General features: G+C 44.7%; 1 protein-coding gene across 7 annotated transcripts in view; it reads right to left on the bottom strand.

Annotated features, from left to right (window-relative positions):
• The window catches only part of LOC139568663 (regulatory-associated protein of mTOR), a 177,152-nt gene that overhangs the window by 27,771 nt on the left and 122,060 nt on the right, over positions 1-27,321 (bottom strand). For all 7 annotated transcript variants that reach the window (XM_071390654.1, XM_071390650.1, XM_071390649.1 and 4 more), the window contains exons 13-22: positions 22,969-23,052; positions 22,238-22,348; positions 20,678-20,752; positions 20,309-20,374; positions 18,409-18,600; positions 15,908-16,048; positions 15,608-15,728; positions 15,152-15,292; positions 11,780-11,935; positions 6,617-6,735 (exon numbers count right to left, since the gene is read on the bottom strand). In XM_071390654.1, coding sequence (XP_071246755.1) covers positions 6,617-6,735; positions 11,780-11,935; positions 15,152-15,292; positions 15,608-15,728; positions 15,908-16,048; positions 18,409-18,600; positions 20,309-20,374; positions 20,678-20,752; positions 22,238-22,348; positions 22,969-23,052 — 1,206 coding nt within the window. The remainder of the gene's footprint in view (positions 1-6,616; positions 6,736-11,779; positions 11,936-15,151; positions 15,293-15,607; positions 15,729-15,907; positions 16,049-18,408; positions 18,601-20,308; positions 20,375-20,677; positions 20,753-22,237; positions 22,349-22,968; positions 23,053-27,321) is intronic.

Genomic DNA, 27,321 nt, shown 5'->3' on the forward strand with positions numbered 1-27,321 from the left:
ATATATAAACCCTGTTATCACAAGGGGCTTCCCGGCGGGCCAGGAGACCTGCGGCCCAACTGCTTCTGCAGCAGACAACGTTAACGGCAGCTAGGTCCCAAATGGCACCCTATTCCCTATTTGGTGCACTACTGGGCCCTGGTGAAAAGTAGTGCACTGTGTAGGAAATAGGGTGCCATTTGGGATGCAGACAGCCAGTATCTCTATACTTGTGAGTGTTGAATTATTCAAAAGGGGGATTTAAATGTTCTGCGGGCGCACAAAAGTACAGAAGACCTCCCTGATCAACGATAATAGCCCCGTGAAGTGGTCTCAAACTGAGGTGTGATTAGTTGGAAGGGGACGTGGTCTGATTCAAGGAGCAATCTGATTGTTAGAGGGAGTACCGAGGGGGAAGGATTGTGGAAGTGAGAGTGGTGATTTTCTGCAGAGTAAGACAGTAAGGCCCAGAGATTGTGGGTTGAGAAGAGTGGGTAGGTCATGATCTCATGCAGCGGGTTTTAAAGCTTTTTCTACCAGTGTTTCCCCAAATGTGCAAGAGACATTCATCAAGCCTGATCCCAGATCAGTTTGTGCTCTCTTGCTAACTCCTACTGGTGGTCTGTAGGAGTCGGCACAAGAGAAAACCAGATCTGGGACCAAAAAGGGGTATTCATTCGGAACCAAACAGAAGCAAACAGGCTGAAATGGGAAGGGACCTACCTGAACTTGTGCAATAAGAAACCCTGTTGCAGGCTAACATTCACCCACAACGCACCGGGACGACTGATATTAGACTGTGAGAGAGTAGCAAAGACTCGCATCCAAATTCTACTTCAATCTTATCATCGCAAAGTATGGACCACATACAAAAATAACCAATTAACCTTTAGGCTTAAACCTCTTAAGGGGCGGCAGGTAGCCTAGTGGTTAGAGCGTTGGTCCAGTAACCCGAAAGAATGCTGGATCGAATCCCCGAGCTGACATGGTAAAAATCTGTCATTCTGCACCTGAGCAAGGCAGTTAACCCACTGTTCCCTGGGCGCCGATGACGTGGATGTCGATTAAGAAAGCCCCTCGCACCTCTCTGTTTCAAAGGGGTTAAATGCGGAAGACACATTTCAGTTGAATGCATTCAGTTGGACAACTGACTAAGTACACCCCCCCCCCCCTAAAAAATGCACTAAATGTTCATTTGGAGAACATAGAGACTGCATGCGTTTCACACTTCCATCCTCCTTGACACCTGGCAACTAGGCGCTAAAAATCCTAATTAAAACAGAATTGGATTTGCTCGGTTGGACACTTAAACCAATTAGATAATTTCTCTGCTTGTCAATGGAAGGTTGTCGAGAGCTCTGTCTTTAAAGGACGCGGGCTGCACCATACTGTTACGCACTCCAGTCAATAATGTGTTTAGCACGGGACACTGAATACCTGGACTGACACTTGTTTTTAAGTGTGTGTGTGAAGGTGTGGGTAGACCCGCTTTGTTCTTCCCTTTGAAGTGCTGCCAGGCTGAAGAGTGTGTGAGGACTAGGTAAGTGGGAAGTAGAGAATCACTGCATCCGTGTGAGATGGCTTTTTCTTGTTGACGGGAGTAAAGTTGAAGTTTCAAGTTTTATTAGTCGCATGAACAGGACACAAATGGTAGACAGCGTCCAATGGAATGCTAACGCGCAGGTTCTTTAGCGACAACGCAACAAGAAAAAGTGACGCTAAGAATACGAACACAAAGTCAACGGCTCAGTAGGATAGAATGGGTTGCATAAGCGTAATACAGGAAGACACAATTTACAGTGCACTATTTGTTTGTGTGTGTCTGTATGTCACATCACAGACACAGTTTAAGTCTTCTCCATCTCATTGCTTGTTCATTAGCTTTCATTTCACCGGGTAAGTTGTTAGAGAAAAAAAGTCTCTACGGCAATGATCATTTAGAGGTTAAATCAGTCAATTTGAACCTGGAGTAGAATGTATTGTGAGGGTGGGGTGGCTGATAAAAGAAAATCCTCCTAAAAACATCTTAGGAAGGAAAACCTTCGGGAGATGAAACAACCACTGCAATAGAGAGATGATAGTTCCTCCCATGCTCATCTACAGACGGATCAAAAGAGCAGGAAACAACAAAGAGAGAGATGTGCGTCCCAAATGACACCCTATTCACCATGTAGTGCACTACTTGAATAGGGGGTCATTTTGGGACACGTACAGAGATGCACAGGGATTTCCACCTGGGCTTCCCCCCGTTTCTGTCTCAGAGAAGAGTTGCACAGGACTGTGGATTGTGTTGAGGAGAAAGAGTGAGTACACTGGAGACGATAACTTTCCTGAGACTGCAGCAGTGGCCCATACTGTATATTTTAAAAATACTGCGGCATCATACATTCGAGTCTATTGCAACGTTTCATACATTAGAGTCTATTGCAACGTTTCATACATTAGAGTCTATTGCAACGTTTCATACATTAGAGTCTACTGCAGCGTTTCATACGTTAGAGTCTACTGCAACGTTTCATACATTAGAGTCTACTGCAACGTTTCATACATTAGAGTCTACTGCAGCGTTTCATACATTAGAGTCTACTGCAGCGTTTCATACATTAGAGTCTATTGCAACGTTTCATACATTAGAGTCTACTGCAGCGTTTCATACATTAGAGTCTACTGCAACGTTTCATACATTAGAGTCTATTGCAACGTTTCATACATTAGAGTCTATTGCAACGTTTCATACATTAGAGTCTATTGCAACGTTTCATACATTAGAGTCTACTGCAACGTTTCATACATTAGAGTCTACTGCAGCGTTTCATACATTAGAGTCTATTGCAACGTTTCATACATTAGAGTCTACTGCAACGTTTCATACATTAGAGTCTACTGCAGCGTTTCATACTGTGGCAAAGAAGGGGGTCGAGTGATAAATGGCAGATATGTGAGAGCAGAACTAATAAACGCGCTCTCCCCGATCACTAAAATGGCCACCCCGATCAGAACTACAGATCACAAAATGGCCGACTGCCAAAACTACAAGTCCCAGAAGCAAGGGGAACCCTCAGAAGGTGGAGCCAACACACAGATAAAGGGTCAAGAAAAACCAGGAAGAGGAAGTGAGGGCTGGAAGGATCTGTGAACCATAGAGAAAGAGACAATAGATATTGGCTGGATTGACTGTGTATGAGCTGGACTGTTTTGGACTTACCTGTTGGCGTTTGGACCTGGACCTACTGAGAACCCGATTCGTGTACCGAACCCTGCTATCCTTGACCTTGCCTATGACCTGGGTGGACCAGGACGGAGAGACAAACACACAGGTACTGTCCTGTTCGAAAGAACTCTCATTCTGGGGTAATTTGGTGACAGTTTCCCACTTAATTTGTGACAAACGCTCATAACCTTGAAGAGGTTTGCCACACGTGGTGGAGAATGTGGGCATATGAACTAACCATTCCGCTGCTTAGGTAAAAAGAAAAAAAGAAAAAAAAGAAGAAAAAAAAGTTCAGTTAGCACTCCAAAGGGGAGTCAGGTTTTTTTTTTTTTTTGTGTGGCTTTGTTGGGTTAGGACAGTTTCTCAGGAAAATGAGTATGGAGGGAGCCATACAAGCCCTGTTACAAGCGGCGGCCACCCAACAAGAGGCAACTAGAGCTCAACAAATAGCTCATCAGGATGCAATGCGAATGTACCAGGACACGTTACAGGTCCAGCACCGCACCAACCAGCTGCTCAGAGAAGAGCAAGAGAGAAACACCCGGGAGTTAAGAGAAGGCCTAAAGGGGCTAGCGGACCAAATTGGAGCTCAATTACCAGCTGCAAATACCCAGAGGCGGGCCAATCATTTTCTTCAAAAAATGACAGCACAGGATGATGTGGAAGCATATCTTACCACCTTCGAAAGGACTGCAGAGAGGGAGAAGTGGCCGAAAGAAGAATGGGCAGGGCTTCTGGCACCATACCTGGCAGGGGACGCTCAAAAAGCGTATTTCGACCTGGAGTTGACAGATGCACAGGATTACGATAAACTAAAGGGAGAGATTCTGGCAAGACTGGGAGTGACCGATACCGTGAGGGCACACCGCTTTCACCAGTGGTCCTACCGATCTGGACAACCTCCCCGAACACAGATGTTCGACTTGATTCACCTGGCACGGAAATGGTTGCAACCGGAGACCCGTTCCTCCGCCGAGATTGTCGAGACCATCGTACTCAACCAGTTTCAGCGAGGTCTACCCCAAGAAGTGCGACGATGGGTTGGCCAGAACGAGGTACTTTCCGCCGACCATCTCGTGGGCCTAGTTGAACGGTATTGTACGGCAGGAACAGCTGAGCAGGCACAGGAGGAAAGATTCCCATTCCCCAGGCCTGGGCGAACCAGCGGACAGGGTAAGACTGTCCCAACAGGTGGAGGGGGAAGAGAGCAGCGTGGGGGCATGAGGAAAGAATCAGAATCGGGCCGAGACACTAAGGGAGAAAACGGAAACCGGGACCGGGGGTCGAGGGGGTCTCCCGCCCGAACGCCTATTACCTGTCACAATTGTAATCGACCAGGACATATTGCAGCCTACTGCCCTATTAAAGAAGAGCCAATGCAATGTAACCTCGGTGAAAAAGAAGATGATATGTGGTATGCATGTCCTGTTGTAACCACTGTACTTGAAAGATCAAGAAACAAACATATGTGCAGGGTGACGGTTGAAGGGAAAGAGGTTGAAGCACTGCTGGATTCCGGCAGTATGCTAACCCTGGTCGTTGCAAACCTAGTGCCAACTCATAAACTGGATACTACCTGCTGGGGCGCCACTTCACCCTCATCAGTGACCATGCCCCACTCACCTGGATGCATAGGGCTAAAGAGAAGAACGCTCGGGTGATGCGGTGGTTTTTGAGTCTCCAACCGTTTCACTTTGACTTGAAACACAAAGCAGGGAAGGAAATGGGAAATGTGGATGGGTTATCCCGCATGCACGCATATTTTGCTGCGGTAGCCCGACCTAGGGGGTCGGATCTAGGGGGGGAGATATGTGGCAAAGAAGGGGGTCGAGTGATAAATGGCAGATATGTGAGAGCAGAACTAATAAACGGGCTCTCCCCGATCACTAAAATGGCCACCCCGATCAGAACTACAGATCACAAAATGGCCGACTGCCAAAACTACAAGTCCCAGAAGCAAGGGGAACCCTCAGAAGGTGGAGCCAACACACAGATAAAGGGTCAAGAAAAACCAGGAAGAGGAAGTGAGGGCTGGAAGGATCTGTGAACCATAGAGAAAGAGACAATAGATATTGGCTGGATTGACTGTGTATGAGCTGGACTGTTTTGGACTTACCTGTTGGCGTTTGGACCTGGACCTACTGAGAACCCGATTCGTGTACCGAACCCTGCTATCCTTGACCTTGCCTATGACCTGGGTGGACCAGGACGGAGAGACAAACACACAGGTACTGTCCTGTTCGAAAGAACTCTCATTCTGGGGTAATTTGGTGACAGTTTCCCACTTAATTTGTGACAAACGCTCATAACCTTGAAGAGGTTTGCCACAATACATTAGAGTCTACTGCAACATTTCATACATTAGAGTCTACTGCAGCGTTTCATACATTAGAGTCTACTGCAACGTTTCATACATTAGAGTCTACTGCAACATTTCATACATTAGAGTCTACTGCAACGTTTCATACATTAGAGTCTACTGCAACGTTTCATACATTAGAGTCTACTGCAACGTTTTATACATTACATCGCGATCAACTGGTCAATCTTCAAGGCATCCCTAGTCGATCACCAAATATTTCTGTAGAAAAGCCAACGAACGATAAAGGCTTGCGTTCCTTTTTTTATCGCGTTGAGCTGTTGCCGGTAGGTGTAAAATAAAAAAGCAAATTATTTCAATTCAGGCTAAACAGTGCCTCCCTCACAAGCGCTAAACCAACTGATCTATTTTGTTATCAAAGCTCGAGATCTGAAATATAATATGGTCTGATTAACAATATTGGCAGGCCAATCATATAGCCAATATGCTGTGATAATGTATTAGGCCTACTGCCCAAACCTCATTCCTACAAAACTGTATGTGTTCTGAGGTTTAATGTAAAAAAAATAATACATCTGAGGAGTAGATCTCAGCTTGCTTTGACTGCGAAAGTGATCTTGACTCAGAAAAGGTTGGTGACCACTGCATTAGAGTCTGTTGCAGTGTTTCATACATTAGAGTCTATTGCAATGTAATATCTAATATGTCTTGTTTTTTTTACGGGGCTTCAGCAGGGAGCCCTAAAGATGAGATGAACAGTTCTGGGGACTGCGAGGAACTGGTGGTGTCAGCAGCAGGAAATACAAGGGGGCTCTCTCCAGCGCGAGGGCGCAACAGTGGTTATTACACCTCCTTAAGTAACGGCAGGCTTCTCCTCTCTGCAGTGGCTGGCCCGGGGGAGTCGTTTTGGCTTAATTGCATTTGCACAAAAGTAATGGTCTCGAGGTTGGTAAAATGTCAGGGAAGAGGGAGAGTGTGTGTGAGAAAGAGAGAGTGGGTGTGCGTGTATGAAACCACATGACCTTTTCAACGCATAAAACACCCCTAAAGAAAACCAAACAAACAGACACACAGCAGAGGGAGAGAACAATGTGTATGTTTAGTACCTTGTAGGCGATGCTGTTGAGGACCTTCATGGCCAGGTCGGACACCTCTGGGAACGGGTCGGCCGCCAGGTGCAGGAGAACCCTCCAGATCTGTGTGTAAACGCTGTTGAACGACACCCCTGCAACGACACACACAGCATGATTATCCATATACATAATGATCCAACATTCACAGACAATGTGACTTACAGTTAATACACACAGGCACACAGCATCAATTACCATCAATACACACACACACACACATTGAATTACCATTCACCTAATGACCCAACGCAGTGTGAAAACCATCAATATACATTAGTGAACATTCTGTCTCCCATTCTCAACAAGCACGTAAACACAGCATGATTAGCATCAATATTTGATTAGCAACCATCAATAAGAGCCAACCTTCTCACCATCTCATTTTCTCACGTACGCACACGGCATGATTTCCATCAACACTCAACAATCTCTCGCTCTCTCACACAAACACATGCTTAGCGATCACACTCAACCACTGAGTTCCCCGTCATCATCATAGCATAGAAACGCTAACATCCAATTGATGCTAATCACCCATCATCTAACATCCAAAAGCATTCACACTGACTGGCCATTGTCTCACTTCTCCTTCACTCAGTCATCTGCTGAGGTGCTGGAGCCAACATGGCCGCCGTGTCAGGTAATGCAACTCATTAATCAACACACACAATGAAGGCAGCTGGCTTCTGCACCATTGCTGATTGTGAGAGGAACATGACTGCCAACTGTCGTCATTATGCGGAATATGAATGAGCAAGTGCTCTGCTATTGTCTTTTTTACCTACCGAGGGCGACAGGTCTGTGTGTGTTTGTGAGAAAGTGTGTCTTCACTTTGACGATTATTCCCTCCCTTTCCACCCAGGACTACCTCCCCCCTCCATATTTGATTTATCTATTTTCTCCCTCTCCTGTCGTCCTCTCTGCGGTGTCATCCCTCATTCCAAGCTGTCACTCAACCTGACAGAACACTGCAGTGCCGCTGAGCTGTGTTCGAGAGAGACGGTCACTCACCGGGTTTGGCCACGAAGGAGCTGTCAACATCAGTTTGTTTTGCTCCGGGCCTAAACCTGCCTGTCACCATTCTCTTTGTATTAGGAGTGCCTCCTCTTCTTCTAGTTCACTATTATGGCATATTGACTCTCAATTTGCATGGAACACAGCACTCCCTCTCCCTAGTTTCTTTGCTGTGCCCATCAAACATACATACACGATCTCTCTTCCTCTGTCTGATGCAATCTTCTGTTCGTCTCGACGCCCGGCAGTGAAGGTATCCAGCTGTTAATGCTCTCTCTCCCTCCCTCCCTCCCTCCCTCCCTCCCCCCAGCACTTCATACTTGTAGATAGCGAACAGAATGAAAAGTGTCCTTAGGGAGTTGAGTCACTTTATGCCGAGGATCAGAGAGGACACGGTCTTAACCCTTAGACAGGACACACACACACATCCTCCTCCAGAGGCTGTAGAATGAGGGATGTGTGAGGGGAGGCGTGGCAGGCTATCACGAACTGTTGCGGCTAACCAGTGCATTTCATAGAGACACAGTGTGTGAAAAATCGGGAGCTCTGGTTAATAGTACTGCAGCAGATTGTAGTGTGGGTCGAGGGGGGGAGGGTGAGAGCTGGAGGGGGAGGGCGGGGAGAGAGCGGTAGCAAGGGGGGTAAAGCAAGAGCGGAAGCATGAGAAGGAGAGAGAGCACGGGGAAAGAGGGAATGAGAAAGCAATCAAGTAATCAGGCAAGAGAGAGGGAGCGAGGGAAAAAACGAGTGTGTGTGTGTGTAAGCGAGAGCGGGTGAGCGAGGTAAAGAGGTGATTAGGTTCTAGCCCAGGGGCATGAATGTGATTAGGTGCTGTGGTAAACAGCCCTGGTGATGAATGTGAAATACTGTTTCCCCGCCATTTAAACAGGGAAATACTACCAGTTTTCACTGGCATAGACACATTATCACCACAGCACGCTACACAGTTCAACATGAGAGACTGACTACAGATCATTTCCCAGGCTGAATTGGGTTCAGCAAGGCCTGGTATGAGGACCTTTGCAACATCTGCACTATTTTACAACCATGTTAAATCCTAAACGATATTTCTCACTACAACAGCTACATTTGGAGCTTCCCCTGTAGTATTCCAACAAGACAGAGGAAAAATGTCTCAAAGCTCATCTGTTAATGCATATTTAACACCCAATCCAATATAAGTCTTGGTCAGCATCTGAAAGCTACGGTATATAACCCATTTCCTTGCATCTTAAATGCACTGACACAGGGAGAAGCTGAGCCAAGTCCTTGCTGTGGCCAAACAGAAACGTCAGGGAGGATATCAGAATGCCTTAGAGTAGGTAGGGTTGCTCTGGGTGGTATTTTGCTGTGTAAGACATTTTCCTTTTTATCTTAAAGGCCAGATTCACTAAGCGTTTCCAACTGTTATTTTCTGGTGGGAATAGAATCTCCTGTTTCTGTAGCGTGAGGCAGCTTGCTGTACAAGTACACTCCCTGGACAGAACTCTAGTCTCTCTCAGGGCCTTAAAGAGGTAGTTCTCCCAAAAGTCCATATTCTGTGCCATCTGTTGTGTTGATTTGGGACAGTCCCTTTTACGAAGAGCACTTCTATCAACTACCAGGTATTGCCCAATCAATGATATATTCTGTGGGACTGACCAGTGTTAGCTAACTCAACCCAATTGTGCTCCTGCAACATGGCTCCCAAACAAGTAACATATCTAAATGTTTAGACATCGAGTCAGCACTATGCTAAACCTTCTATGGTACAGCCCCATGGTGTTTGTTTATGCATGCCATGTCATGAGCTGCTAGCTGGGTCAGAATCAAGCACATAGGGAGGTAAGGACAATGGAAATATAATTACTAAACCTATTCTATGGTAAGATGCTAAACTGGACAGAGCATAGTGGGGCCAATTTCATACTCAACCTGTTTAGAATGAATCAGACCTCATGATGGTGTGAGGGAGCCCAGTGCAGCTTGGGAAGGGTTTAGACAAAGCCTGAATGAACGCTAAACGCACCGGTTAAAAGGGTAGCGACAGAAACGTCTACCAGAATGTGAATTGTTTATTATACAAAAATAATTTTCTAACCATTTCCTGGTAATTTATTCGTCAGACTTCAATGGTAAAGCGCATGCCACTGTGTCCTGAAAAGACCCATAGATGTTGCTGTGATGGACTTTAATAATACTGGATTATTTGATTAATCTGAGTTAACGCAGCGGTGTGTTCCCATGGGTCAGTGGTGCACTGGAGCGATGCGTGTGTAGTGTACTCGTCTGTCTGTCTGTGTGTGTGTGTGTGTGTGTGTGTCTGTGTGTCTGTGTGTCTGTGTGTGTGTGTGTGTGTGTGTGTAGCCGTGTCCTCGTCTTTTGGAGTAGTGCTTCCCAGCTTTGGTCCTCCAGTACCCCAAAAGCACACATTTTCACTGTAGCCCAGACAACACACATGACTCAACTTGTCAACTAATCATCAGGCCCTCAATGATTTGAATCAGGTGAGTTTCTACGGAGCTACAACAAAAATATGTACTTTTGGGGGGACTGGAGTTGGGAACCACTGTTTTGGAGTACATTGTCAAATACAAGGGCAGTTGGTGTGTGAAGTGGGCATTTCTCTAAATGGCAACATAAGGTAGGGAATCCCCATCTCTCTACCCCTTTCTCGCTCCCTCCCTCCCTCCCTCCCTCCCTCGTGTTGTCGGTGAGTTAATGCTTTTTCTCCACACACACAAACTGAGTGTCGGGACGCATCAAGGCCTCTGCCAATCACCACAGCATAGGAGAAACAGAGCAGGGCCAGCCCTCAGTGAGACCAGGAAAAGCACTCAGTCTTTTGGAGCCAGGGCACCCTCGTGAGTTGAACAGTAGAGGATGGCAGGTTGAGAACAAGTCATACCTACGGGTATGAGGGAATTGAAGCAGGAGAAAGGGAAAAGTACAGGAAGGCAGGGCTCCATACTGCGACCATTTAATCCCATTTTGACCTGGCTGTGCAGGTAAAAAAAATGTATTGGTTGCATCGGTGCGAGCTTAACATTCATTACAAGGTCAACTCACTCAAAAGTTTCAAAACGTCTTTCTGGCGGCTAAAACCATGATTTGGCCAAACAGAGTGCATTATCCTCAAAATTCCTGTAATGAAAGTGTCTGCCCAGCCCTGTAACTGATTTGCTGGTGCCTGTTGTGACACGCGAGCCACACGATCTCCCCCGGGAAAAAAGGGTTCTGATTGTATAACATTTAAAAATCCAATTGTGGGAAAAACACAGAGTTGGAAGCAACAACTATTGAAACTGTTGAAGAGAGAATGTCCTCGGCTTTCTGTGGGTATACTTTTTTTTCAACTCTATATATTGAGCTCAATAGCAAATATTTTACAACCAAGATATTTTATACTGAACAAAAATACAAACGCAACATGTAAAGTGTTGGTCCCTCATGTTCCATGAGCTGAAATAAAACATCTCAGAAATATTTCATACACACAAAAAGCTTATTTCTCTCAAAATGTGTTTTCCATCCCTGTTAGTAAGCATTTATTTATCCTTTGCCAAGATAATCCATCCACCTGACAGGTGTGGCATATCAAGAAGCTGATTAAACAGCATGGTCATTACACAGGTGCACCTTGTGCCAGGGACAATAAAAGGCCACTAAAATATGCAGTTTTGTCACACAACACAATTTCACAGATGTCTCAAGTTTTGAGGGAGCATGCAATTGTCATGCTGACTGCAGGAATGTCCACCATAGCTGTTGCCAAAGAATTTAATGTTTGTTTCTCTACCATTAGCCGCCTCCAACATTGTTTTTAGAGGATTTGGCAGTACGTCCAACCAGCCTCACAACCGCAGAACACGTGTAACCACGCCATCCCAGGACCTCCACATCCGGCTTCTTCACCTGCGGGATTGTCTGAGACTAGCCACCCGGACAGCTGATGATACTGCGGTCAGTAGTAAGGGTAGCGTAGGGTCAGTAGTAAGGGTAGCGTAGGGTCAGTAGTAAGGGTAGCGTAGGGTCAGTAGTAAGGGTAGCGTAGGGTCAGTAGTAAGGGTAGCGTAGGGTCAGTAGTAAGGTTAGTATGGGCCAGTAGTAAGGGTAGCATAGGCCAGTAGTAAGCGTACCTACCTATGAGGGAGTTGAGGGAGGAGTAGGAGGAGACTCGTCTCATCTTGTCGATGGTCTCAAAGGAGAGGATGTACTCATCGTTATCAGGGCTACCCAGGGTGCTGCTGGCACTGCTGCTGGTGCTCAGGTTACCTGGAGAAAACGCCACCGGACCACCTAGATATACAAATTACAGAACAGTAGTTAACCAACAGAATCACTATACCCTGAAATATACCATATTATACCACAATAATTATATGCTGAAATAAACTAAATGATACCAGAATAAATATACCCTGAAACATACCACATGATACCAGAATAAATATACTATCTGATACCAGAATAACTAAACGCTGAAATATACCATATGATACCAGAATAAATATACCCTGAAATATACTACATGATACCAGAATAACTACACCCTGAAATATACCATATGATACCAGAATAACTACACCCTGAAACATTACCCATATTATTCCAAAATAATTATACGCTGAAATATACTAAATGATACCAGAATAAATATACCCTGAAATATACCATATGATACCAGAATAAATATACCCTGAAATATACCACAAGATACCAGAATAACTACACCCTGAAATATACTATATGATACCAGAATAACTACACCCTGAAATATACCATATGATACCAGCATAACTACACCCTGAAATATACCACATGATACCACAATAAATATACTCTGAAATATACCACATGATACCAGAATAAATATACCCTGAAAAATACCACACGATACCAGAATAACTACACCCTGAAATATACCATACGATACCAGAATAACTATACCCTGAAATATACTATCTGATACCAGAATAACTACACCCTGAAATATACCAAATTGTACCAGAATAAATATACCATATTATACCAAAATAACTATACCATATACCAACAAAGCCATTTTGGGTTTACTACCTTTTTATTTGGGCATTTTTATTGTTCAGAAATGTGGTGGGTACTCTCTTCGTTCGCTAGACTTTATCCTGCTAACTGTTCCAAATGTCCGAACTGAATTTGGTAAAAGGTCTTTTATGTACTCTGCGCCATCGTCTTGGAACACCTTACAAAATAATTTTAAACTGGAAGAACTTGTCCCGATTGGTATTTTTAAATCACTGATGAAGGATTTTGAGGCTGATTCCCTGACCTGTCAATGTTTTTAATTTGCTGTTTTTGATATTGTTATACTCTTGTGAATTCAATGGTTTTTACTAGATTACTTGTAGTTTTTCATGTTGTCTGTCTGTAATTTTTTGTAATGACTTGGTGCTGCCTATCTTGGCCAGGACGCTCTTGAAAAAGAGATTTTAAATCTCAATGAGCCCTTCCTGGTTAAATAAAGGTTAAAAAAATAATTAAAATAAAATAAAATATGATACCAGAATAACTATACCCTGAAATATACCATATGATAACAGAATAACAATACACCATATTATACCAGAATAACTATACCCTGAAATATACCAAATTGTACAAGAATAAATATACCATATGATACCAGAATAACTATACCCTGAAATATACCATATGATACCAGAATAACTATACCCTGAAATATACCATATGATACCAAAATAACTATACGCTGAAATATACCAAAATAACTATACGCTGAAATATACTATCTGACAGCAGAATAAATATACCCTGAAATATGATACCAGAATTACTATACCCTGAAATATACCATACGATACCAGAATAACTGTCTGACACCAGAATAACTATACGCTGAAATATACTATCTGACAGCAGAATAAATATACCCTGAAATATGATACCAGAATAACTATACCCTGAAATATACCATATGATACCAGAACTATACCATATGATACCAGAATAACTATACCCTGAAATATACCATATGATACCAGAATAACTATACCCTGAAATATACAATATGATACCAGAATAACTATAAGCTTAAATATGATACCAGAATAACTATACCCTGAAATATACCATATGATACCAGAATAGCTATACCCTGAAATATACAATATACCAGAATAACGATACCCTGAAATATACCATATGATACCAGAATAACGATCTGATACCAGAATAACTATACGCTGAAATATACTATCTGATACCAGAATAACTATACACTGAAATATACTATCTGATACCAGAATAAATATACCCTGAAATATACTTTGACACCAGAATAACTATACCCTGAAATATATCATATGATAGCAGAATAACAATACACCATATTATACCAGAATAAATATACCCTGAAATATACCAGAATATTTACACGCTGAAATATACCATATTATACCAGAATAAATATACCATATGATACCAGAATAACTATACTCTGAAATATACCATATTATACTAGAATAACTATACCCTGAAGTAATGCATATGGAACAGCATGAAATGGAGAGTGAAAATAAAGTACTTGTTCTGCTCTGATTTTTAGATTTTGTGTGTCTATGTGTGTGTGTCTGCAGGTAAAGTGAAGTGTCAACTTTTTACTAGCTCAAGAAATTAACCCCCACCAGCTAGAAAACTAGAAACTACAAGCTATTGACTGGACCTTCCATTCAATCTCCCCAGCCTATTCTAACTGTCCGCCCGAGTCATCACACTCTATAACTTTACACAACTCCCCATTCCCATCGCATGACTCACACAAAATGGCCACCATATATCCCTGGGACGGAGTGCATATTGAGATGGGGATTGGGAGTAGGCAAGGCAGGCTAAACGGTTTGTCATGGTTGTTGGTGACAAGCACTGCTGCCAGTTAGAATGAGTGGACGATGTGGATTCAGACAGGCTGTAAGCGGTAAGCTAACGTGCTAGCGCCTAGTATTACTCAGCATGGCTATATTGCTATGTGGCTGTGTTGACAGGGGCTTCAGCAAGAATGAGCTGACATCTGAGTCAGTCAGTACAGCGGGGGCTGAGAGGGGGTCAAGAGTGTAATCCTCCAATAATGCTGTGGGTGTATGATGGACATAGGCTCTCAAAACTGTGTGTGTGTGTGTGCGCGCGCAAGCTGAGCAAGGCCCCCCCCCCCACACACTAAGCCCTAGCGCCAGCGTGGTAAACCCGAGGAGGATTATATTCTCTGTTGTGACTTTGCCATCGTGACTATGATGACGATGATGACACTTCAAATCACCTCAAGTAATTCTTTGGGAAAGAAGAGAGGCAGTCAGAGAGAAAAGAAGAGAGTAGTCTCTACCCTTAAGTCGCTTTCTTTCTCTCCATTGTCTCCTTCTCCCTCCTTTACAGTATTTAACCACAGTTCTCTCTCCATCTCTCTTTTTTCAGTTCTCTCTCGCCCGCCTCAATGTCATCCTCTCCGTCTCTCTCTCCTACCCTCTTCGTTGAGGTTGAGGTTCTGCAGGCTCTTGTTGAGGTTGCGTGCGGTGGTGGCAGCTCTGATGTTGGTGTAGGAGTTGACTGAACGCAGCCGCGGGATGGCCGGGCTGTCGCGCACTGGAGTCAGGTTACCGGGCTCTGTACACAGACACACACAGGGGAAGGTCAATTAACCCATTCATTTGGCACTAAATGGAATACAGTAGCGACATGACAATCAATATGAGAATAGGTAATAAAGGTCATTTTAAATATTGATGTGCTCTATCAAAACATGCTGCATATTTCATTCAAACTCCCTCAGATCCCTAAACCCCATTTCACATGTAGAGCAGTTAGTCTCCGGGACAAGTCTAAGTGGACCAGCGTGCTTTACAACAATACACGTCAATGACTTCCTATTGTAATGATTATGACAGATGTTTGAAGTGTGTGTATGTGGTGTGTGTGTACCTAAGGTGTTGGCAGGTGAGGGTACAGCGTAGTTCTTCTCCTCCTCCATGAACTGCAGGGCCACGGTGCAGAAGTTACTCTCGTACTGAACCACCAGGTGACTCAGAGCCACCACCAGCTCCTGAAGAACACACCGACACCACAGAGTCAACCAGAATCCAACACGCACACGGTCAAAACCTAGTCATCCACAGCAGAAGACGTACCACAGTCCATCGCCCCACAGTAAAAATCAGTCAACGACCTCAGCAAGAACATTGGAAATAGTGAGGTGAGAAAAAAGTGTGTGTACGGGCCCACCTTGCGGACCACAGGGCTGCCGTCGTTGATGAGCTGTGCCAGCATCATGGCCACGTTGTGGTCGATGGTCGTAGAGTGGTCCGTTCGCTCGGCTGAGTTCCCCACAAACGTCCCCAGGGCAAACACCGCCGCACAGCGCACCTGAGGAGACCGGAGATAGTTTTGGTACCAAGCGAATTCACTTCCTGGTTGGATGCAGACCGAGCTTTTTAAAAAGGGGAATCAATACTAATACTCCCTTAATCCTCTCATTTCTAATGCAGCCATATTTACTGAGAAGATCAATGGTGGCTGAAAATAATTTACCATTAGTCACGCAATACCCCACCCATCACACTAATTAACTGCGTAAGCCAAATAACAGTAACTCCTACTTCTAAATTGTTATCAATAATCGCCCCAAGAAGCCACAAAGACAGTGCAGGTCCACATAATACATTGTTTATTCTTTACGTATCTCCCTCAGTGCAGTGCCTGTCATATGCAAAACAAACTCAAACCTGGCCCAGTGTGTGTGAGACAGTAAATATGCCTCTCCTCTTGAGAAATCCCCCCAACAGGCCTCAGCTGAAAATTAATTAAAAATCCTCTCTGCTTAGTCACTGATCTGCATGCCTCTCTTGTTCTCACTCTCACTCGGTTCCCTCTCACTCGGTTCTCCCTCTCTCCTCTCGCTGGCCTCCCTCTCTCCTCTCGCTGGCCTCCCTCTCTCCTCTCGCTGGCCTCCCGCTGCCGTCTCGCTCTGCTCCCGTCTCGCTCTCCTCTCGCTGGCCTCCCGCTCCCGTCTCGCTCTGCTCCCGTCTCGCTCTCCTCTCGCTGGCCTCCCGCTCCCGTCTCGCTCTGCTCCCGTCTCGCTCTCCTCTCGCTGGCCTCCCGCTCCCGTCTCGCTCTGCTCCCGTCTCGCTCTCCTCTCGCTCTGCTCCCGTCTCGCTCTCCTCTCGCTCTGCTCCCGTCTCGCTCTCCTCTCGCTGGCCTCCCGCTCCCGTCTCGCTCTGCTCCCGTCTCGCTCTCCTCTCACTCTCCTCGCTCTCCTCTCACTCTCCTCTCGCTCGTCTCACTCTCCTCTCGCTCGTCTCACTCTCCTCTCGCTCGTCTCACTCTCCTCCCGCTCGCCTCACTCTCCTCCCGCTCGCCTCACTCTGCTCCCGCCTCACTCTGCTCCCGCCTCACTCTGCTCCCGCCTCACTCTGCTCCCGCCTCACTCTGCTCCCGCCTCACTCTGCTCCCGCCTCACTCTGCTCCCGCCTCACTCTGCTCCCGCCTCACTCTGCTCCCGCCTCACTCTGCTCCCGCCTCACTCTGCTCCCGCCTCACTCTGCTCCCGCCTCACTCTGCTCCCGCCTCACTCTGCTCCCGTCTCACTCTGCTCCCGTCTCACTCTGCTCCCGTCTCACTCTGCTCCCGTCTCACTCTGCTCCCGTCTCACTCTGCTCTCTCACTCTCAATCACAAAACACTTCTTACGCAAAAACTTGAGGTTCATAAGATAGTTCTCGTAAGTGCAGTTCCTCAACAACACCTTACGATTTTATGATTTTCTTACTAGCTTCTTAAATATCTTCTAACAAATCTTCTTAATAAGATGTGTGTTGCTAGGCAACCGCTTTAGCTAGCTATCTAGCTAGCAATGGCAACCATGTTAGCATATTTCTAACTGAGAACTTTTCTAAAACATGTTCCTTGGGTTTAAATAAACAATACTGAAATTTTCAGATGAAGTTTGTGAGGGAATTAAACATGTTCGATTGCTTTCATGAGCTTTTTCTCTCACTGCCCTGAGTTTAAGACAAGGGTTTAGATATCTTGGAACTAAGAACATTTCCAATAACTTTACTTCCAAGAATCACATTTCTTCTTAAGGAGAAACATAAGAAATAGCACAAGAACATTTCCAAGAACCTTTGAGGAATAGCAAATTTGTTTAACTTTCTTCTTAAGTCTAGAGTTAAGGGGAATGGCAGTCAAGAAGACATTTCTTCTTAAGAAGGTTTTGTGAATCTGCTCCCTGAAGAGGAGGGAGCTGATCAAACTAGTCGAGTAATAAATATACATTTTTAAATTGTGGTTTGTGTTGGTGTCTGGGTTCTCCGAAGTTCCTGGTGATGCACTCAAACACCCAATTCTCTTCAGGCATTGTAAGTGTGTGCATGGGTACACTCACACGAGGTGTGTGTGTGTGTGTACGCCAGAGTGGATGCAGACCCTGGTCTCACCACTCAGCCACAGCAGCTGCCTGGCCTCTAGAGAGAGGTTTGCCCTGCTAGGCTGCTGGCAACAGATGTTCTCTGTCCCCGTGTGTATGTGTGCCCTGCATTTCACCCATGTGAGGTGAGTGAAATACAGCGCAAACTGACTATTCACTGTCCCTCAGGTCCTCAAAATCCTAAAGGAGCTACTGAACCCTCAATCTGTTAGGTGTTACACACACACACACAGCCACCGAGTGTATGTCCCAAAGGTGTGTGTGTACATCCCAAAGGATTTGTATTCCTTCCCTCTCACCTCAGGTATGGGGTCGGACAGCAGGCTGTAGAGCTTCTCGTGGGCACTGTCCCTAACACCACACCAGCGGGCCGAGTCAAAGTTCTGCCAGATGCGTCCCAGGCAGATGGCCACCCACTGACGAAGCAGGGGGTGAGGGTCAGAGAGCTGCTCCAGGCAGATGGCTATCAGGTTCCCCTGCAGACAGGCCTCCTGGGGGGGTAGAAGGAGGGTTGAGGAGGAGGACGAGAAAGGAGTTGGGAGGCCATGTCAGTAATTCACACACACGTCCACACAATTTCCTTTGATGAGACCCTGTAGGATGTACACACACTTTATGACTTGGCTTTAAGCTGAGCTTCACGTCTGGAAGTCTATGGGCAAACCAACAGGGAACTAACCTCTACCTCCCACTGTGAACATGAAGGGTCGACGTCCAATGCTTGACAGTTAAGAGTTCGTCACCTTTTATGTGGGGTTGTATTGGTTCCGGTGGCTATGACAAGCCACCACTTGAAAGCCTATACCTATTTTGGCAGACTCTCTGCCTTGTGGCAGTGTCAAACTATCCTCCATCAGACAACTAGAGCAGTTCAGGGATTTGTGTACAAGCTGTAACAACGTTTTAACGTGATCACACCGTAGCTGAGCCCTACCAGTAGGAGTACCATCACTCCTAACCCCTAAAGCTCAGACCACATGTTCCAACCAATCCACGAGCGGTACGTCTCTGTAATGTTGGAGCTCATCTATTATTAACACAGAGCCAATGGGAGACGGAGAACATTAAGTAAACAGAGAGAGAGGGGGAGAGAGAGAGAGAGAGGAGGGAGGAGAGAGAGAGAGGAGGGAGGAGAGAGAGAGAGAAAGAGAGAGAGAGAGAAAGAGAGAGAAAGAGAAAGAGAAGAGAGAGGAGAGAGAGAGAGAGAGAGAGAGAGAGAGAGAGAGAGAGAGAGAGAGAGAGAGAGAGAGAGAGAGAGAGAGAGAGAGAGAGAGAGAGAGAGAGAGAGAGAGAGAGAGAAAGAGAAAGAGAGAAAGAGAAAGAGAAAGAGAGAGAGAGAGAGAGAGAGAGAGAGAGAGAGAGAGAGAGAGAGAGAGAGAGAGAGAGAGAGAGAGAGAGAGAGAGAGAGAGAGAGAGAGAGAGAGAGAGAGAGAGAGAGAGAGAGAGAGAGAGAGGGAGAGAGGGAGAGAGGGAGAGAGAGAGAGAGAGAGAGAGAGAGAGAGAGAGAGAGAGAGAGAGAGAGAGAGAGAGAGAGAGAGAGAGAGAGAGAGAGAGAGAAGGGAGGAGAGAGGAGGGAAGGGGGAGACAGAGAGCGACCGACAGAGAGCGACCGACAGAGAGCGACCCGACAGAGAGCGACCCGACAGAGAGCGACCCGACAGAGAGCGACCCGACACAGAGAGCGACCCGACAGACAGAGAGCGACCCGACAGACAGAGAGCGACCCGACAGAGAGCGACCCGACAGACAGAGAGCGACCCGACAGAGAGCGACCCGACAGAGAGCGACCCGACAGAGAGCGACCCGACAGAGAGCGACCCGACAGAGAGCGACCCGACAGAGCGACAGGGGGGTTTGTAAGTCTATGTGGATCTATGAGACTCAAACACCAAAAACCACGTGAAGAGGTCTGGAGCAGTTTCTGGGAATAAATGAGGAGTATACGGTGTACGGTGACAGTTGCCATGATAAAGTGTTGTCAGGAGAGAGAGCAGAATGGGAGGAAATGTTGAAAATATGACTTATCTACTCTACTGAGAGTTGGGGAGAATTAATAAGTGTGTCTGTTGAAGGGATTTTAATCAATGTGGGGCTTGCTTTATAATAGCAGCATCTTTAAAGTGATTTCTTCATCGAATCATTTACCACATTCTCCCCTAACACACACACACACACACACACACCCACACACACACACACCTGGCCAGTGGTGTAGCTGTTGACAATCACAGCCAGGATAAAGACAGCCATGGTGCGGTGCTCAGCCTGAAACAGAAAACACAAGAAACACAGTCAACTGCCATGTATCAACTCAGTATCCCAACACCTCATTCATAACTAGGAGCTATGGATCATAGCACACAACATGTTTGAGTAGGTAGAAGTTGTCACTAACCACTGATACAGGGTCAGATATATCCTCAGCTATAATGGAAAAGGTTATGATCGGAGGTAAGGGCAATCTGATTCTAGATCTATGGTTAAGGGTTAAGGGTAACATCTGGGTCACACCCATGGGTGCCTTGTGGCGCTTTCGGTTTTCTCATGCTCTGATTGGGTGATACTCACGGGCATGTAGGGGTCGGCCAGGACAGACAGGAAGTACTTGTGTCCGTTGTCCTTTACCAGGTCTGCCTGACACGACTAGAGAGCGAGAGAGAGAGAGGAGAGAGAGAAACAATCCAGTTAGTTAGTCAAGTCATCTCGCCATTAATCTGCTGTTAATACACAAACGGTGAACAAAACATGACTCGGACACTTCACTGACAAGTCTCCTGCCATACTTACAGTCGAATCAACTCAGCCTAAATAACTCTAATTTCTTCTATTTAGGTAGATTACTTTTTTGTGCTCCTTGAGGAAATGTCATATGTTGCAGCACTACAAATATGAACTACTCAATATAATATTTATAACCACGGTTAAAGACATAGCCTAGACATTATTGAATAACTCAACTCAATACCCGAGTGACACTACTAAACGGACAGAGAAACTTCTCTTCCTGTTCTTTCATCTCAAAGTCCTTTGATTATTCTTAACCATTGACTAACACTGACGACAACTCGGGTGTCTGGAAGCTGAAGAATCACTAGAGTACTAAGACTGTCCTACCACCTTAGGGTTATACGGTTAGTTCTACCATGTAACTCAAAATATGCTTTGTGTAAGTCAGTTTTAGGGTGGCCATTTTGTTCAACAGCTAAAATGTGCCCAAAGGGCAATGTTCTTTGTGTTACGGATAACCTAGTAAGCGAGTGTGTACTATAAACATGCCTATCACATACTTATGGCACGGCCTCTACGAAATTTACTCAATATTGATATCCAATCGCTAGCTAAATACTTAAGTTGGTTGAGGATTCACTAAAATAAGTAGCAAAAATCAAATCAAATCTTATTGGTCACATACACGTGTTTAGCAGATGTTATTGCGGGTGTAGAGAAATGCTTGTGCTTCTAGTTCCGACAGGGCAGCAATATCTAACAAGTAATATCACAACATAAACCCAATACACACAACTCTAAGTAAAGGAATGGAATATATACATATTTGGATGAGCAATATCAGAGCGGCATAGACTAAGATACAGTAGAATAGGATATATTGCAGTATATACATATGAGATGAGCAACGCAAGATATGCAAACATTATTAAAGGGACTAGTGTTCCATTTATTAAAGTGGCCAATGATTTCAAGTCCTGTGTATCTAGGCTGCAGCCTCTCACAACTCAATCTCCCGATCATCAATCTCCGGATGATGACTACTCCACATTAACGTCAACTGACGTTAAACTGATTGACTGACTGAATGGGTTCAGATAGACATATCTTCTGCTTTTATCTGGGACTGTTATTGACTTTATGGCAATCGTGTCTCTGTACAGCTACACAGAGCTGCTCCATGTGATAGATACAACATGACGGTCCCTATATAGACACATATCAACTATTCTGTAGGGAGAGTGAAATTGGTTTAAAATAAAGTGCAACAATTAAAATGTAGCTTACAATAATGGTAGGAGTTTGGTATGGGTTGGTTATTGTAATGGTGTACAGTGAGTGTTTGTGGGATGCATGTGTAGATATGTGCTAGTGTGTATGTGTATGTGTGTTACTACTCACGCTGTCCACAGCCAGGATCTTAGCCCAGATGAAGACCAGCAGGGGTCGGAGCTCCCGCGCAGAGCTCTGTAGCAGCTTCAACACGTAGGGGAAGATCCCTACTGAGAGGGCCTGAACACACACAAGAGATATTATTCACTTTAAAGTTCCTACCCAAAGAAATCAGAACTGGCTTTAACTATTGTGTCTTTCTAGCAACACCTCTATAATAATGAAAAGACTCCCCTAAGGCCCTAAATCTGTGTCTATTTATTTTTAAATAAATATACCAAATATACCTTCCCTAATTGGAGTAAACTAATGGACGACAACACTTAGGCTTCTACTTCCAGCTTATACATACAGTACTATATACATTTTACGGACAAAGTATATTTTATATGAGTTACCTTTTGATTGTTTTTAGTCCCATCCTTCAGCTACCCTCAACCCATCTATCTCTGATCACCATCCAGTTCTGATTTCTATTTCTTTCTTTTCTTTCTTTTTTTTTTTACTATGCTGTGATGTTTGACAAAGGTTCTGAACCTACATACATTTTACGGACACAGTATATTTTACATGAGTTATCTTGTTACTTTTAGTGTCTACTAGTTGATATAGATTGTTTCTCACCTGACAGTAGATGAGTGCTTGTTTATCTATAATAATCATCTCTCTGTGCTAGCTAACCTTGTATTTAGGCTATGTGTTTGTGTATTGGTAGACAAGAATGCTGTATAGTTTCTCACCAGACTGACGGCCCAGGGCCCCAGGTCCAGGAAGCGGCCGAGCAGGTCCAGCGCTCTGAGTCTGTGAACCTGACTCAAGAGGACCTGAAAGAGACCAGGGAGGGGGCAGAGGTCAATACTGCGGTGCGTTCAACGTGTTTAGTGGCATCGTGAGCAAAAGGTGAGCGGGAGAGGTGGAACAGGTGGCTCACACCACTCGCCAATATGCTGGCACTGGCAGTTGTTTGTCTCTCTCTCCGTGTGTGTGTGTGTGTGAGAGAGAGAGAGAGAGAGAGAGAGAGAGAGAGAGAGAGAGAGAGAGTTTTGGCTGCTTCAGGTGTACATACCATATTAGCATAATAGGTCTGTGTGTAATAAGGTGAATATGAATACATGTGTATGGCTGTGTTCCCATCAGAGGAGGCTGGTGGGAGGAGCTATAGGAGGACGGGCTCATTGTAATGGCTGGAATGGAATCAATGGAACAGTATCAAACAGATCAAACGCATAGAAACCACACGTTTGACTCCATTCCAGCCATTACAATGAGCCCATCCTCCTATAGCTCCTCCCACCAGCCTCCACTGGTTCCCTGCGGTATATGACATTGTATTTGTGTGCATGTGGGTGGGGTGTTATGGTAACAGATTGCGTGTGTTTTTGGCACGCCAGCACCACCAGGACCGGACGTTGGCGTGTCCCCATGCGACCGCGTTGTGGGCGAGAGGACATGTGCGCACATGGGGGGGAGCGGATTCCTCACGGCCCCACCCCCACGACCAACCCATACACACTGCTATTTCTATCATGGTTTTGTGTATTATTAGAGCAGTGTGACCTCAACCCTACGCAGGAGGAGACCGGGGTTGGACCGTGCCAGGGCTACCCCTCAACCCTCCAAGGGAATGTGTGAGAAAGGAGACCCTGGGAATTTGTGGTCTGTCTTATACAAGAGGAGGAATATTCACCGATTTAAGAGCTGTTTGAATCGGAGGGATGAAAAAGTATACTTCTGAATGATGGTATTATATAAACAGCCACTAATGACACACACACAGAATAGCAAAGTCACTCACCAATCTTGTCCCAACTGCTGAGACAAGTGACAGTGACTAATCAGCATCATAAGTGGGCGCGCACGCTCACACACACACACACACACAAAACTAAAGCTAACAGACCAAGACCAGCTCAAATGACAGAGTAATATGCTCTTTCATTGTCCTGTCAAAGCGTGTGGGTGATCATCCGTAACACGTGTTACAAGTCATCAGGGAGTGAATCAACCGGTGCGTACAGATGTTCAATCTGCAGCCACCCACTGATTCACTAGACTGTCATAATGATTGAATGGGCTTTGTGAGAGTGTCCCTCCTAGAACTCCAACCCTTCTGAGCTAGCAATCGTAGGACATCACAATTCAATGACAACGTCATCTTTCCCAATCCTTTTGTTTCAATGGGAAGTCAAGATGGGAAGTCTGTTACTATGACGACATCAAGAGGCATTCTCTGTCTGACCACTCAACTCTTTTACTTATTTTCCCAAAGCTCCTTATCAATAGATTACACACAATCGCACGCTGTTTCTCTGAGAACGCAATGTCACGGCTTTATATATTACAGATCGACGCAAGATTGTCCGTTCTACCGTGTGTGTGTGTGTGTGTGTGTGTGTGTATGTGTAAGAGCTTACGTGGGTGTGTACAATGCTCTACATGCTCACACCCACTAACACCCACAAATCACACCCGCTCCGCTCCCACCCATCAAAAAAAGAAACCCCCTCCACACTACCCCTCCCTGACGGTTCTCCCAGACCGTCTCCTGGTATTTTAATTTGCCTTTCTTTCCCCAGTGGACGTGTGAGGGAAGGCTGCAGCTCACAGCTCTGCTGAGTCAGGGGGAAATGACCACGCCGAGTACAGCACGGAGCCGTACAGCATAGGGGCTAGGCCAGCACAACAACACATGGGGCTACTGCTGCTGTGAAGTGCCACTTTAAAGAAAATATTGCCTGACATAAAGTGCGTTAGGGAGAGGGTGATGGAAGGAGAGAAAGAGCAGCGAGAACTAGAGCGAGAGAGAGCGAAAGAGAGAGGGAGCGCAAGGAGCTTGCAAGGCAGATAAATGCATTATTTGTGGAGATAGAGAGCAGGCCATGATTTAACTGAGCCAGGCTTACAGACAGCACAGCAACCGCTTGACATTTTAAGGGCAACTCCGCCACGCCACTTTAAACATTTGGAATGTTATTATAATTGCATATTTTTGCAGTGGCCACGATTTAAAAATGCATAATAAGAGATTTAAACGATGATGGAGAATCCTCCTGGATTATCAACCCCACCACTTACAGAACGAGTTCCCGGCTGCGCCTCACAACAGGACAGGCTGAAATGCGCCCATTAGAATTTCGATTACAACGTGCACATAGGCTCCAGTTGTTTTAACGGAATAGTCTCAAATGTTTTGTCAGCTCAGATTTACTCAAGAGGCGTCATTTTCTAAATGTATTATATAAATATATATATATATATTTTATGTATTCATTCAGGATGACAGTGCGGACCGAACCAAGGTCCCCGTACCGAACAGTTTGATACGAATATGCGTACCGTTACACCACTATGAAGTATTTAGTGATGTCCTACACAGTTTAGTGTAATTTTATGACTTCATGTCTATTGACATCTTCGTGATGTTTTCAAGTAGGATCCCTGAGATGACTAATACATTCAATTAAATCATATTCAGCTTTCTATATAACCCGTCTTTAGTTTTCTGCTCATATTGGAACTCCCTGGTGTATGTTGCTCTGGTTGTCTTTGTCTAATAACATCTATACATATTTTAAATAGATGCTCAAAAATCTATAATGACATTTAGTCAGCTTATGACAATACTTTTCTGTTGTTCAAGGCTCAAACTCCCATGATTCCATTCTGTAAAACCACTCCCACCGTCACGATGAAGTTGCAGCTCCATTGCATTGTTTCCAATTAAGCAATAAGGCATGAGGGGCCAATACTCCGCAATGCGTCGTGCCCAAGAACAGCCCTTAGCCGTGGTATATTGGCCATCTACCACAAACCCCTGAGATGCCTTATTGCTATTTATAAACTGGTTACCAACGTAATTAGAGCAGTAAAAATAAATGTTTGTCATACCCGTGGTATACAACGGCTGTCAGCCAATCAGCATTCAGTGCTCGAACCACCCAGTTTCTAATAAGCCTATATTTTAGAAGTGAATTAATTGTAAACGTCATACTTTTTATTAGTTCCAAACGGCCTACAGTTGTTCGATGGTTGCTTTAGACAGTCGCAAAGGTATTTAGTTGTTATTGTTGAAAACACTAGATGCAGCAGGGTTAGCTACTTAGCTAGCTAGCATTGCGTACGTGATCGCCAAAGGAAAAGGCTTCAATCAGAGACTAGGACGTGTAGTGATTTGCCTGTAAATTTCATAATAAATGTCGTGTTCTAACAGGCCTAACATTTACATGTTGTTTGGACTGTTGTTTAAGATTAAACTTGGCTGTTATTGTTGCAAACCCTATTATTTCGGATGTAGCAGTCGGGCTAGCCAGCAGGCTAGCAAACCATCAGATCCAGTAACTTCTTGTTCGGATTCGTTAGCATCTAATTTAAAATGATTTGTGAATGTAATGCAGTTAATTGATGATAATGACATGAAGATTCAGCATTATATAGGGCATTCACTAAAATGTAGTGAAATACTGGCTAAATTCAAGAGGGCGCTACTAAATTAATGTCTAAACTAGGCTGACAAAGTTAGCACATTAATAACACACTAATATGTAACATCTTTTCAGCATAGATTTTTTTTGGGGACACCATTAATGCAATGTCTAATGTCTAAGCAACTGGCTCAGCGAAAAGAAATTAGGACGACTGAAGTGTATGGTCACAGGTTTATGTTCTGTGGAATTCATGACATTGTTGGACAGGTTTATGCTGTTTATTCTTGGTATCCATAGAGCAAGTTATTTTTTATAGCCAACCCTCCAATCAGCAATTGGGAGAACAATAATTTGGAATGGCTAAAGCTTTAACAGTGTGTGGGGCCTACTGGGAGCATTAGTAAGTTACAGGAATGTTGTATTTCTTAACTTGTTTATGGTGAATATGCCATTAAGAAAATTCTGATACATAATATTTTTTGTGTTTGTCCCTACACACCTACAACTCAACACAGCTTTTGTTTTTAAATGGAAAAATCTTTATTTAGCACCAAATGTAACATTTGCGATTAACTACAGAATTTTATGTGATTAATTGCAATGCATTATTTTAATCGTTTGACAGCCCTAGTCGAAACCTAGTTCTCTTTAGTATGTCATTACGAATCA

Source organism: Salvelinus alpinus, chromosome 2 (assembly GCF_045679555.1).
Source record: "Salvelinus alpinus chromosome 2, SLU_Salpinus.1, whole genome shotgun sequence".
NCBI classification, from domain to species: Eukaryota; Metazoa; Chordata; class Actinopteri; order Salmoniformes; family Salmonidae; genus Salvelinus; species Salvelinus alpinus.